The sequence below is a fragment of the Myotis brandtii genome, unplaced genomic scaffold, assembly GCF_000412655.1.
Source record: "Myotis brandtii unplaced genomic scaffold, ASM41265v1 scaffold1167, whole genome shotgun sequence".
Taxonomy (NCBI): Eukaryota; Metazoa; Chordata; class Mammalia; order Chiroptera; family Vespertilionidae; genus Myotis; species Myotis brandtii.
Genome location: NW_005354039.1, coordinates 296,629 through 308,237, shown reverse-complemented (window position 1 = coordinate 308,237; position 11,609 = coordinate 296,629). Strand labels below are relative to the sequence as shown.

General features: G+C 55.4%; 1 protein-coding gene across 1 annotated transcript in view; it reads right to left on the bottom strand.

The window, feature by feature from the left end:
• Positions 1-3,428: 3,428 nt before the first annotated feature.
• The window catches only part of CLUH (clustered mitochondria (cluA/CLU1) homolog), a 14,466-nt gene continuing 6,285 nt past the window's right edge, over positions 3,429-11,609 (bottom strand). The window contains exons 9-24 of the mRNA XM_014529642.1: positions 10,945-11,165; positions 10,640-10,741; positions 10,394-10,494; positions 9,463-9,615; positions 9,311-9,373; positions 8,969-9,213; positions 8,693-8,777; positions 8,391-8,544; positions 8,175-8,314; positions 6,832-6,912; positions 6,627-6,752; positions 6,424-6,545; positions 6,045-6,138; positions 5,796-5,930; positions 5,640-5,713; positions 3,429-4,900 (exon numbers count right to left, since the gene is read on the bottom strand). Of these exons, the coding sequence (XP_014385128.1) occupies positions 4,714-4,900; positions 5,640-5,713; positions 5,796-5,930; positions 6,045-6,138; positions 6,424-6,545; positions 6,627-6,752; positions 6,832-6,912; positions 8,175-8,314; positions 8,391-8,544; positions 8,693-8,777; positions 8,969-9,213; positions 9,311-9,373; positions 9,463-9,615; positions 10,394-10,494; positions 10,640-10,741; positions 10,945-11,165 (2,083 nt within the window). The 3' untranslated portion in view covers positions 3,429-4,713. The remainder of the gene's footprint in view (positions 4,901-5,639; positions 5,714-5,795; positions 5,931-6,044; positions 6,139-6,423; positions 6,546-6,626; positions 6,753-6,831; positions 6,913-8,174; positions 8,315-8,390; positions 8,545-8,692; positions 8,778-8,968; positions 9,214-9,310; positions 9,374-9,462; positions 9,616-10,393; positions 10,495-10,639; positions 10,742-10,944; positions 11,166-11,609) is intronic.

The window sequence follows — 11,609 nt, the reverse complement described above, 5'->3', positions numbered from 1 at the left end:
GGGGATCGAGTCCACAACTCAGGCATGTGCCCTGACGGAATCAAACCATGACCTCCTGGTTCATAGGTCAACACTCAACAACTGAGCCACACTGGCCGGGGCCAGCCCTCTTAGGGAATTACCTGCCTTTTGAATGCCTGTTAGGTGCTAACACTTACCTTATTCTCAATATACACCTTTATTCTCACATTACTTCCTGGTGGTAGATATTAGCACACTTTTAGGAACTAGAAAACGGGCTCAGTTGTTAAGTCATATGCCAAGGGTATTAAGCTAATTAAAGGGTGAGTTAGGATGAACCCAAATACACTTGCTCTTTCTCTTATCTGGTTCTGCTTGTATAAAAAATCTTATTCACTATTTTAAATGTAAGAAGGACCTTCTGACATTTTTTAAGCAATTTTTAAACTTAGTGATGCAAGAAAGGCCCTCATCCCACCCCTGAACACCTTGCTCACATTACAACCCCCCTGCTAACTCCACTGTGGGATAGCCATTAAGAACGAGATGGAGCCCGCCCGGCCTGACTCAATTGTTGAGCATCTACCAATGAACTAGGAGGTCACAGTTGGATTCCCAGTCGGGGCACATGCCTGGGTTGCTGGCTCAATCCCCAGTGTGAGAGGAGTGCAGGAGGCAGCTGATCAATGATTCATCAATGTTTCTATCAATCCCTCTCCCTCTATAAAAATCAATAACATTTTTAAAAAATGAGGTGGAGGCTGGGAATGCTTAAGCAAGAATCAGGTTGCCCACACTTGCAATTAGGAAGACTCATCCATCATTTTACATGAAATGACTTTGTTCTCAGGATAACTGTGTATTGGTCTGCATCTTTTTTTAAAAAATTCTTTATTGTTTAAAGTATTACATGATTCCTTTTCCCCCCATTGACCTCTCTCCTCATTCCCACCCCCCTCCTCTGTTTTAAAAAATATGTTTTTATTGATTTCAGAGAGGGAGAGATAGAAACATCAATAAGAATCATTGATTGGCTGCCTCCTGTACACCTCACACTGGGGATCAGGCCAACCCAGGTATGTACCCTGACCAGGAATCAAACCGTGGCCTTCTGGTTCATAGGTCAATGCTCAACCACTGAGCCACGCCAGCCAGGCTCTTTTTCTTCTTTAAATATATTTTATTGATTTTTTACAGAGAGGAAAGGAGAGGGATAGAGAGTAGAAACATCAATAAGAGAGAAACATCGATCTGCTGCCTCCTGCACACCTACTGAGGATGTGCCCACAACCAAGGTACATGAGGTACATGCCCTTGACCGGAATCGAACCTGGGATTTTTTCTTTTTTTTTAATCAATAGGTTTACCTACTTAATAGAGGTATTTCACTTTCCATTGAAGAGGGTCACCTGCCCTCTCTAGGTGTCCTGATTATGCATGCTTTATTTGATCTGCTAATTTAGACTCTGTTAGGGATGAGGAAATACATCCAGATACCTTATTCTCAGATATTTAAAAATTCCTTAATAAAGTTTGTTTTCTCAGTATTCATATTTAACAATGACAGGTAGAGGGTAGGAGTGCAGACAGATGATACCTTAAAAGTTTAATTTGGTTATAAGCCTTTAAAAAATATTTTTAAATTATAAAAGTAGTATGTGTTAAAAGAAATCAAAAACAGAAGAAAAGCCCTAGCTGGTTTGATTCAGTGGCTACAGCGTAGGCCTGTGGACTGAAGGGTCCCGGGTTCAATTCGGTCAAGGTCCTGTACTTTGGTTGCAGGTTCCCCGACCCTGGTCAGGGTGCGTGCAGGAGGCAACCAATCAATGTCTCTCTCACATCACTGTTTCTGTCTCTCCCTCTCCCTTCCATTCTCTAAAAATTAATGGAAAAATATCCTCAGTGAGGATTAACAACAGCAAAAAAACAGAAGAAAAGTTAGAGTGGAAAGTGAAAGACCAGCGTAGGGGACAGAACACATTGTGGGTATGGCTCACCATTTAGTGAGACTTCATTTCAATCTTGAACAGCTGCCCATCCACACAGATCATGATCTAAAAGGTGCCAGTTCTCTCACTAACCCTTCCTGTGGATACCACCACTCACTCTTTTTTAAAAAACTGAAGTCTGTTTACTAGGGAAAGGAGAAAGGGTTAATTTCACACCCAGAGCCTCTTGTTTCCTTGAGAAAACAACAGCTCCTTGTCATTTAGTTTGTTAAAAGGTATCTGACACCACTAATATGCTTAAGGAATCAACCATGAAAAATGGGCCTCCTCAGGTGACTAGCAGGTACAGTAGGAATTAAGCCTGATCCATTCTCAGCTTCACAAGATGATGCCGCATTTCTGGAAGTGCTGTGAAGCAGGTGACCAGGATGAAGGTCCCAGGAAGGCATGAGACTGTAAAGGGGTGCGGGGGACATGGGGAGGGGTGTCGGCAGCATATGTCAAGGTACCCAGGGCAATCTTTCACTTGAAAGAAAAACCTCAAGGCAGAGATGTCCTTTTTCCAGTTGGCTTAGGAAAACTAAGACATTAGGGTTGCAATTGTTTTCTTTTTAGAATGTCAAAGACACAACGAACGCTCCAAGTATTTAAAGTCCTTCAAGCCCTAGCTGGTTTGCTCGGTGGATAGCATGTCAGCCTGCAGACTGAAGGGTCTCAGGTTTGATTCCGATCAAGGGCACATGCCCACTGGCTTGATTCCCCAGTAGGACGTGCAGGAGGCAGCCAATGATTCTGTCCCATCACTGATGTTTCTATCTCTCTTTCCTTCTCCCTTCCTCTCTGAAATCAATTAAAAAAAAAAAAAAAAAAAAAAAAAAAAAAGGCATTTAAGAGTGCATGAGTCCAAGGGCTTGCCTGCTCCAGAAAGGGATGGCCAAACAGCAGCCACTACCCGTAATGAGACTTCCCCTCCTCTCAGACAGGTCCTCTCTACCCCCAACACAACTTCCACTTCAAGCCCTGCCCCTCAAGCAGCCAGGGTGGCACTATAGCCAGCCCTGAGTGCTCCTAGCTTTCCTGGTCTGGGGATGCTACCCAACCCTCCCTACTCAAAGGGACAAGGACAGATGCCTCGAGTTCCGTGCTCAGTAACCTATCAGGCCAGCCCAGGGCCTGGGCCACCTTAAGCACCCTTCAGTCCAACTGGCCTTCACTCCAGCTTGTGTCACATGAAACTCCATGGAGGAGCGCTTCCCAGCCTTTCATCTCCTGTGACCAACGGGATATTCATCTATGTGCCACTCTCGGGTCTAGTGACTGGCATCCAGGTGAAAACCCTAGCCAGGTGCCTGTGATCCACCCCCTTTCCTCCCACTTAAATGACATTACGATAACTTTGAATTTGACCTAATTTTTACACATTCAAGTGCTTTAAACTCTTTCACTAATAACATTTCTGACAACAACCCTCACAATCAAGTAAGACTGGAACAGAACACACCGGAGGGGCTGGGGCAGTAGGTTTCAAAAACTCACTTTATTCCAATGTGAAATGAAGACGTGATGGTTTAAAAACAAGAAAAAGTTCTTGATCAGCTGTGGGGATGCTTCGATTACTAGCTCACGCCCACTCCCTTTGAAACAAGGTGTTTGGACAGACCATACCCATAAGCAGCTCCCCCAGGCAGAGGTCCCACCCCTGGAACGGCTCCCCCAAGCTCACAAGGGTGGCGACCTCCCCCAGTCAGGGCTCCAACAGCAGGCACAGAAGCAGCACAGGCAGGCGGGAGAGGGAGCAGCCGGGCCTGTGGGGCCACCACCTTTAGTGCCTCCCCATCTTCCACACCCAGAGGTACTCTCTGTTGAAGGTGCTGGTGTGGCCAGGACCAGGGAGGGAGCTGGGCTCCACCAACAAATGACAATCACTCCTGTACCTGGTAACTTACCCCCAGAATCCATGATTCAGCCCCGGTTCCCCTCGGCCCGTTCCCTACCCACTCCCACTGTGCGTTAGGCAGCTCAGGTTAAAGTGGTGAGAAGTATACATTCAGACTGCAGCCCCCCAGGGATCCCCAGCTGAGGAGTAGGGAGGCAGACCAGTGGGCCTGGGCACAGGGGTATCTGGGAACCCCACTGTCCCCCCCATGCCTTCCCCAAGCACAGCCAGGCCAGGCCCAACCATGACTAGTAAAGCCACTGCAGCTCTCACCTTGCCACAGAGCTAAAGTGCACCCCAGCTCTCCAGCCCTGCCACAGAGCTGACTCCCCATCCCAGTACACAGGAAAGCACCCCTCTTTCGGCTTCAAACCTGGACTTTTAGCCAGGTTGGGCCCAGGGGTAGTGGCAGCAGAAGCAGCAGCCGTAATGTCAAACATACAAATGACCTGAGAAATCGCATCTGCACGTCACCCACTCCGAACTGACTCGGGCTATGTACAAGTTAGGAAGGACGGATCAAGACGCTCGCTCACGGGCATGGACACACTCGCACACACCTGCTCGAGGATGGGGCGCCTGAGGGGCACCTGTCTCCCAGCTGGGAACCGATGCCCACACACTCCACTCAAGTGTCTTCAATTAGGCCTCTCATCAGCATTTTCATTGAACCAGTGCAAAAACATCTCTCGGGGGGCAGATAGGCCAGGCCAGGGTCCCAGGAGGATGCTGGGGGGAGGGTTGGGGTTGGAAATGTGGAAGAATAGGGACTCGCTTCCTCTCCGGATCTGCAGGGCGTGCCCCCTCCTCCTGGAGTCTGGATCACTGGGTAATGGGGCAGCTGACTGTCCATCTGTCTCTCCCTTTCTACCCCTGTAAGCTGGGGGAAGGAGGGTCCTTGGCGGCCTGGGGCTGCGAGGCCGCATCCTCGGGGGCCCCTGCGGGCTCAGGCTCGGTGGCCATGGGCTCTTCAGCCTTGTCCCTGTTTCTGCTGGCTTCCTGGAGCTGGTGCCGCCGCGCCACCTCAGCTTTCAGGTTCTCCAGGTCTTTTTGGCTGAGTAGAAGGATAGGGGTGAGGGTGGGGGTCAGAGCGGGCCCAAGCCCCCCAACACCTCACTGGCTCTGCTTAAACTTAAACCTGGGACAAAATCAGACTCTGAGCTTTGTTCGGAGAGAGACAGGCATGAAACAAGTGCCTCCCTTCCCTCCCCGGAGCAGAAAGGCCCCGAAGTGCTGAAAAGCGAGGAACTCCATGCACCTGTCAGAGCCTGGCTCCCACTCTCCTTTACACCCAGTTCCAACCTGCTGCAGCTGTGGCGGCTGCCACAGGAGATCACCCCCAGAAAACGAGTGGGGAGGGTGTGCCACACACAGAAGGTCCACTACTCGCTCCCTAACCACTGACTGACCAACCCCACGTCCCCGTGGGAGGGAGACAGCAGCGAGGGGCCGGTCATGAGGCGCAGACCTACACTGGGATCGCAGGAAGCCAGAGAAAGAACGAAGCCACTCTTGACCGATTTGGAAAGGGCGCCAAGATACATTAAGTGCAGAAAACACACCTATGTGCATGGTTTGCTACTCTAGTTTTGTGTAAAAAAAGGGGGAGGGGGGGAAATGACAGCTGTTTGTTTGCTCAATTATGTGGCATATTTCCAGAAGGATTCACAAGGAACTTCTCACCCCTGGCTGTATTTCCCAGTGTTGAGCCACGTCAGTGTATTATGTTTTAAAAGACAAGAAACTAAAGGCCAATTCCCCAAGGGGCGTGGGGACAGGAGGAGGGGCCTCACCTGAGTGGAATGAAGAGGATGCCGTTGATAACATTGAGCTGTTCCAAGACACTGGCCATGCTGGGGGCTGTGAACTGAGGGTGCCAGGGAAGATGAGCCACTGTGTGGGCACCGGGAGGCTGGGGAGGGGGCCCCCCAGCTCTGTCCCGGACACACCTTGAGGGGCGGGATGTTGGCGCTGGAGCCATTGCGGTAGATCTCGTTCATGGTGCGCTGCAGGGCCACGGCCTGCTGGGTCAGGCACTTGAGGTACTCAGAGCTCTCCTTGGTCTTCTCATGGTCCTCGCCCAGCTATGGGGGCAAGAGCGGCACAGGCAGGCAGGGGTCAGGGCTGCCCAAGAGCCCAGCCGCTCCCCACAGCTCCTGCCGCCCCCCCGCCCCCCACCGGCCCCTGCTGCGGCCCACCTGGGTCTTATAGATGGTGTAGCCATCTTTCTCATGCTGCAGGGCTGACCGGAACTCGGCTTTGCTCTCATAGACCCGTGCGACAAGATGGTGGCTACAGGAAGCATGGTGTGGGGGGCACAGGAAGGACAGGAGTGGGCCGGGGCAGTGGCAGCCTAACGAGGGTGTGCAGACTAATCTAGGTCCTGCTCTGGAATCTACCCGGGGCGAACAATCAAGCCCAGGACTCGGGGGGAATAGAAGGTGAGGGAAACTTCCTCAGGGGCCAGACCGAGGACAGGCAGCGCTGGGTCCCGTGCCCGCGCTCAATCCAGGTGCTTCCTGGGACCCTGTCCCTATGGCCCTGGGCCCCCCACGCCCTAACCCAAGGCAGCCTCACCTGAGGGCCACTTTGAGGGACTTGGGCCCGTGGTACTTGGTGCTGACAGCCAGCGCATTCTCCAGGAAGCGCAGCGAGAGGTCATACTCCATCACCCCATGCAGCACCAGCCCGATGTTGTTCTAGGGGCAGTCGGAGGGCCCTGGTCAGCTCCCGCTCCCCTGGGACTGAGGCTCGTCCCGCCACCCCTCCTCAGCACTCACGTCCAGCAGTGCCATCTCAGGGTGGTCTTCTCCAAACACGAGCAGTGTGAGGTAGCGGGCACGGTACAGCAGGCTCAGGGCGGTGGACAGCTGGCTGCTGGCAAAGCAGTACAGGGCCAGGTGCATCTGCAGGGGCAGCCGTGTCAGGCCAGGGTGGCCACGGGCCCCACCCAGCTGTGCAGCCCCTGCCCCAGGGGCCACTCACATATTCCTGGATGGTGTTGGGGTGCTCGATGCCCATCACTCGCTCGCTCATCAGCACAGCCTTCTGTTGGTTACTCAGGGCCTGGAGAAGCGGGGAACTGTCATCCGGGGGGGTGCCCGTCCCACACCCACCTGCCTGACCCTGCTCCCTGAGCCCCACAGTCGCTTGGCCGTGGTCCCCTCTGGCTGCACTTTCTATGTTTACTTTGGGCAAAGGCAGCAGAGAAGGGGTCAAAACTCAGCTGCTATGACCATGGAAGTCTACGCCCCACTCGGAGACTGTTTCACCTTTATAAAACCTGTCTTAAGCCCTTTTTTCTCCTAACAAAACCTATGTAAATACATATATATAAATCTAAAGTTGTGCTAAAGTATCAGTAATAATTTTTAAAAGCCCATACATAGCCCTAGCCCAGTGATGGCGAACCTTTTGAGCTCGGCGTGTCAGCATTTTGAAAAACCCTAACTTAACTCTGGTGCCATGTCACATATAGAAATTTTTTGATATTTGCAACCATAGTAAAACAAAGACTTATATTTTTGATATTTATTTTATATATTTAAATGCCATTTAACAAAGAAAAATCAACCAAAAAAATGAGTTCGCATGTCACCTCTGACACGTGTGTCATAGGTTCACCATCACTGCCCTAGCCAGTCTGGCTCACTGGACAGAGCATCGGCCCACAGGCTGAAGGGTCCTAGATTTGATTCCAGTCAAGGGCATGTGCCTGGGTTTGATGGGAAGCAACCAACTGATGTGTCCTCTCTCTCACTTCCATGTTTCTCTCTCTCCCCCTCCCTTCCACTCTTTCTACAAATCAATGGAAAAATAGCCTCAGATGAGGATTAACAACAACAAAACCTACATAGACAAAAGCCTCTGATAGCAGGGCAGTGGGGCGCCGACGCCTGCCCGCCCAGGAGGCGGCCTCCTAAAGCCCTGGGCCGACCAGGCCGGTGACCTCCACCAGGCCACATGCAGGTGGAAGACGACAGGACACTGCCAGCAGCTCCACGGAGCGCTTACACAGTCTTGGTGAGTCCCAGAACTCATCCTTCCCATCGTCCCTGTGAAGGGAGGCCCGGCCTTCACCCCACTTTCATGGCAGCTCCCCAAGGATGTAACTATCCAGTGGTGGAGATGGGGGAAGGAAGCCCAGGCAGAGCACGTGACCCCGGGGTCCCCCTGGTCTCGGCCTGCTCCTCCCTGTGCCCCTGCCCCTACCACGTAAGTAGGGCCTCCAGTTCCTGCTGCTCTGGGGGCTGAGAACACAGGCCTGGCTCCCTCACTTGCCAGCCCCCAATGCCAGCCCCACAGCCCAGCGGGTGCTCAAGGCCCACCTCGGCGTAGTCGCCCATAATGTAGTGGAGCCGGGCGAGGAGGCGCAAGCAGGCGCAGATCTCCACGTGCATGGCTCCGTACACGTTGTTGAACAGATTCAGGGCCTCATTGATGAGCTCGCAGCCCTCCTTCAGGAAGCCTGCAGGGCACGGAGGGGAGCGAGGTCAGGGCCGAGCCAGGAAAGCCCCTCCCGCCGGCCACACCTGGCCACGCACCCTGCTGTACTTTGGCCTGTCCGCTCTGGAAGAAGTGGAAGGCATCCGAGGCCTTGGGGTTGACGTGCTTGACCACGGGGAAGATGTTGAGCACATCCTCCTCGGTGAAGGCAGGCTTGTGGCGGCTGTCGAAGCTGTACTCCTTCAGCAGGATCTGGGGGCACAGCCAACACCCACAGCAGCCTCAGCCCGGGGTCACATGGCCAGCACCTCCCACCCGCAGCACATGTGGGGAGAGCCCCCCCCACGGGCCCGGGGACCTTGCGGAGCCGGTGCACGGAGGGACACGGCCCCGCGCCTACCTGGATGCCGGTTTTGAGGGAGATCTCCCGCAGCAGTGTTATCTTCTGCAGCCCGTAGGTCTCCACAGCCTGGTCCACGGACTCACTGGGGGAGAAGTGGCAGACGGCTCCCAACTCTGCCCCTTCTCAACAGCTGCCACTCCCCCTGAGCCGCCGCCTTTGCTCTCCAGGACTCAGCTCTCAGCCCGTTCCCCGAACAGCTCCCTCCTCCTCCACTCCTGTCTGCCCTTGGGCTGTCAGGGGTCCCAGTGCCTGCACCCCCTGCCACTCACGCACCACTCGAGGGTGAAGTCAAAGTAGTTCTTGGCCTCCTGGCAGATGTTCTTCCAGAGCTCCTGGGGGGTCATGACGGCCCAGGCGGTGTTGTCTGCCGCCCCTGGAGGCCGGTTTCTCCTCCTCCTGTTCCTCTTCTTGGAGACCAGCTCATCGGCGGGCAGATGGGCCACAGGGTTGGGGTAGGAGCTCAGGAAGCAGTTCAAGAAGTGACTGATGGCAGCTGACAGGCCTGAGAGTTCGACTCCCTGCAAGTTTGGACCAAAGTCACGAGGGCCCTTGGGCCCCAACCCAGGGCTCTTCCTCAAGACCCCACCCTACCCGGCTGGGAAGGAAGTGGCATACCTGTAAGTACGTCTTGAAAATGTGCTTGGCAGAACGGGTGATGAGCTCGCCAATGCCAATTTTCTACAAAGGTTCCGAGAGGAAAGTCCAGGTTGGTGCCAGACCTCCAGCCGGGCACCAGCGACTCACCTCCCGCCCTGAGCACCACTCACGTAGATGTGGTCCAGCTGGTCTCGGGCCGGGCTCCGGAGCACCAGGTCCAGCACCTTGCCCAGGTAGCGCATGTTGATGCCTCGCTGGCGCATCACCTCAGACAGCGTGGCCCCGTCCATGGGCAGCACCACGTGGTCTGTGCAGTCCTTCACCTGCAGGCTGCAGCATGTCAGGCTCCCCCTCCTCGCCCCTGCCTCCTCCAGCCCTGGGCTTCGGGGGGAGCTCACACTATCACGAGGCCCCTCCAAAAGGGAAGCAGGGGACGAAGACCCCAGCTCCCAGTGGGGGAGAGGGAAGGAGACAAAGCAGCAGCAAGGACCAGCAAGGAGGTGAGAATCTGCCCCCCAGCCTTTCACACAAGCCAAGGAAAATGGGTGACTGCCAGGCCCACTTGGCGGGGAAGCGGGGACATGGGAGCCCTGCTGGTGCTGAACTGAGAGCCCTGTGGGCAGCAAAGGCTCCTCTCTGACCAGGAGGGAAGGAGCAGAGGTGACCCCTTGGGACCAGGGTAGCTGGCACAGCAGGCTCAGCTCAAAGGTCTGAGACAAGAGCACCACCTGGTCACGGAGCTGTCTCTGTAGGAGCAAACATCCCCGGCACCCACGGGGCCTACATGAAAAGCTCGAGAGGGAGAAGAGGGCAGGACCCCTCACCTTCTCTCCCCGGTGCCCCCCGTCCCTGTCAGCCATCCGTCACACAGGGGCTCAGAGGCCCAGACCCCCGCTGCCGGCCACACGGAGGGCACGGAGGAGCAGAGCCTGTGCCTGAGGCCCCCCTTGGCTGCTTTGGGTCAGGCAGGGACAAGCACTTTGCCCCGCCTGCCTCTCAAGTCAGCAGGTCTAAAGAAGTCACTCCTGTGAAGGTCCCACCAGCCTCCAAAATCTGTACCAGCCCCGCCCGCAGCCCCCGCCCCTGCGGCCAGTCCCTCACCAAGCCGGGGATCTGGCAGGAGAGCAGGAAGGCAGCAGCGTCTTTGAGCAGCTGTTTCTGGTCTCGCACTTCCTCCTGGCAGGACTCGGGGAAGCGGACCCCTGCGGGAGGGGGAGCACGGGCTTGAGCCGGGTGAAGGGAGGTGGGGGCAGCAGGCAAATGCCATCGCTCAGGTCGGGGAAGGGCCCACCAGCATCAAGGCCCCAAGGTGACCCCAGATTCTGGCCACCCCGCTCCACCACCTGCCTGGTGAGAAGATGTCCGGGTTGAAGCGGACGTCGAAGGCCGTGCTGCTGATGGAGCCGACTGCCTTGCACGCATTGCGGATCACCTCCCGGCTCCGTGGGTCTGCTGTGGAGACATGGCCCGCTGGGAGGCAGCCCATCCACATCGTGGCCAGCTGTCCCTACCCACTCTGTCAGGCTCACAAGACCCCCCCGCTCCCCGAAGAGATGAATGCCTGCCTCTCTTGGGACTGGGTCTGGAGCTGCCCGTGAAGCCCCCGCTGCCAGGACAGGTCTGGGGCTCCCCCAGCACCCACAGCAGCCCACCTGTCCCGTCGTCCGAGGCGATGGTCTCTGCCAGCTCCTTCACCTTAGCCAGGCCACTAGCATTGCCTCCCTCCTCCTCACTTCCCTCGGGTCCCAGAGGGTCTTCAGACTTGGACTCCAGGGAGGGTGGGCTGCCGTTTTCCAATGAGGTGGAGTTCTCCATCTTGCTGGCTTTCTGCTGCATCAGCTGCAGGGCAGCCAACTTCATGAAGAGGAGGTACCTGGTGCAGCACATGGGGCAGAAACAGAATGGGAAAGGGGTCGGTGGCAGCTCCCTGGCCTTCAAGCTGCCTGCTGGGACCAGAGCCAGGCCCCAGGCTCCTCGCCTCCTGGGATTAATGAATGTTGGGGCTGGAGCCCTGACGGCAAGGGAACACAACCTGACGTGTGCAAGTACCAACACATCCATGCGCATGCCAGCCCAGCAACTCTACCAGGTGGCAGCAGGTCACAGCAAAACCCGAGATCCTCCCCGACAGGAAGAGGACAGCTGGGGTGGAGTGCGGGCCAGGGAGTGGCTCACCACACAGGCCAGGGCTCTCAAAATTGACAGGAACCCACTGGCATGGTGAGAGGGAGAATTATTCGTGGTGTGGGACATTTGATGTGGCCGACTCTTACGCATTAAATGCCAGCAGCCTCGACACCCCCTGCCCCTCCTCCCA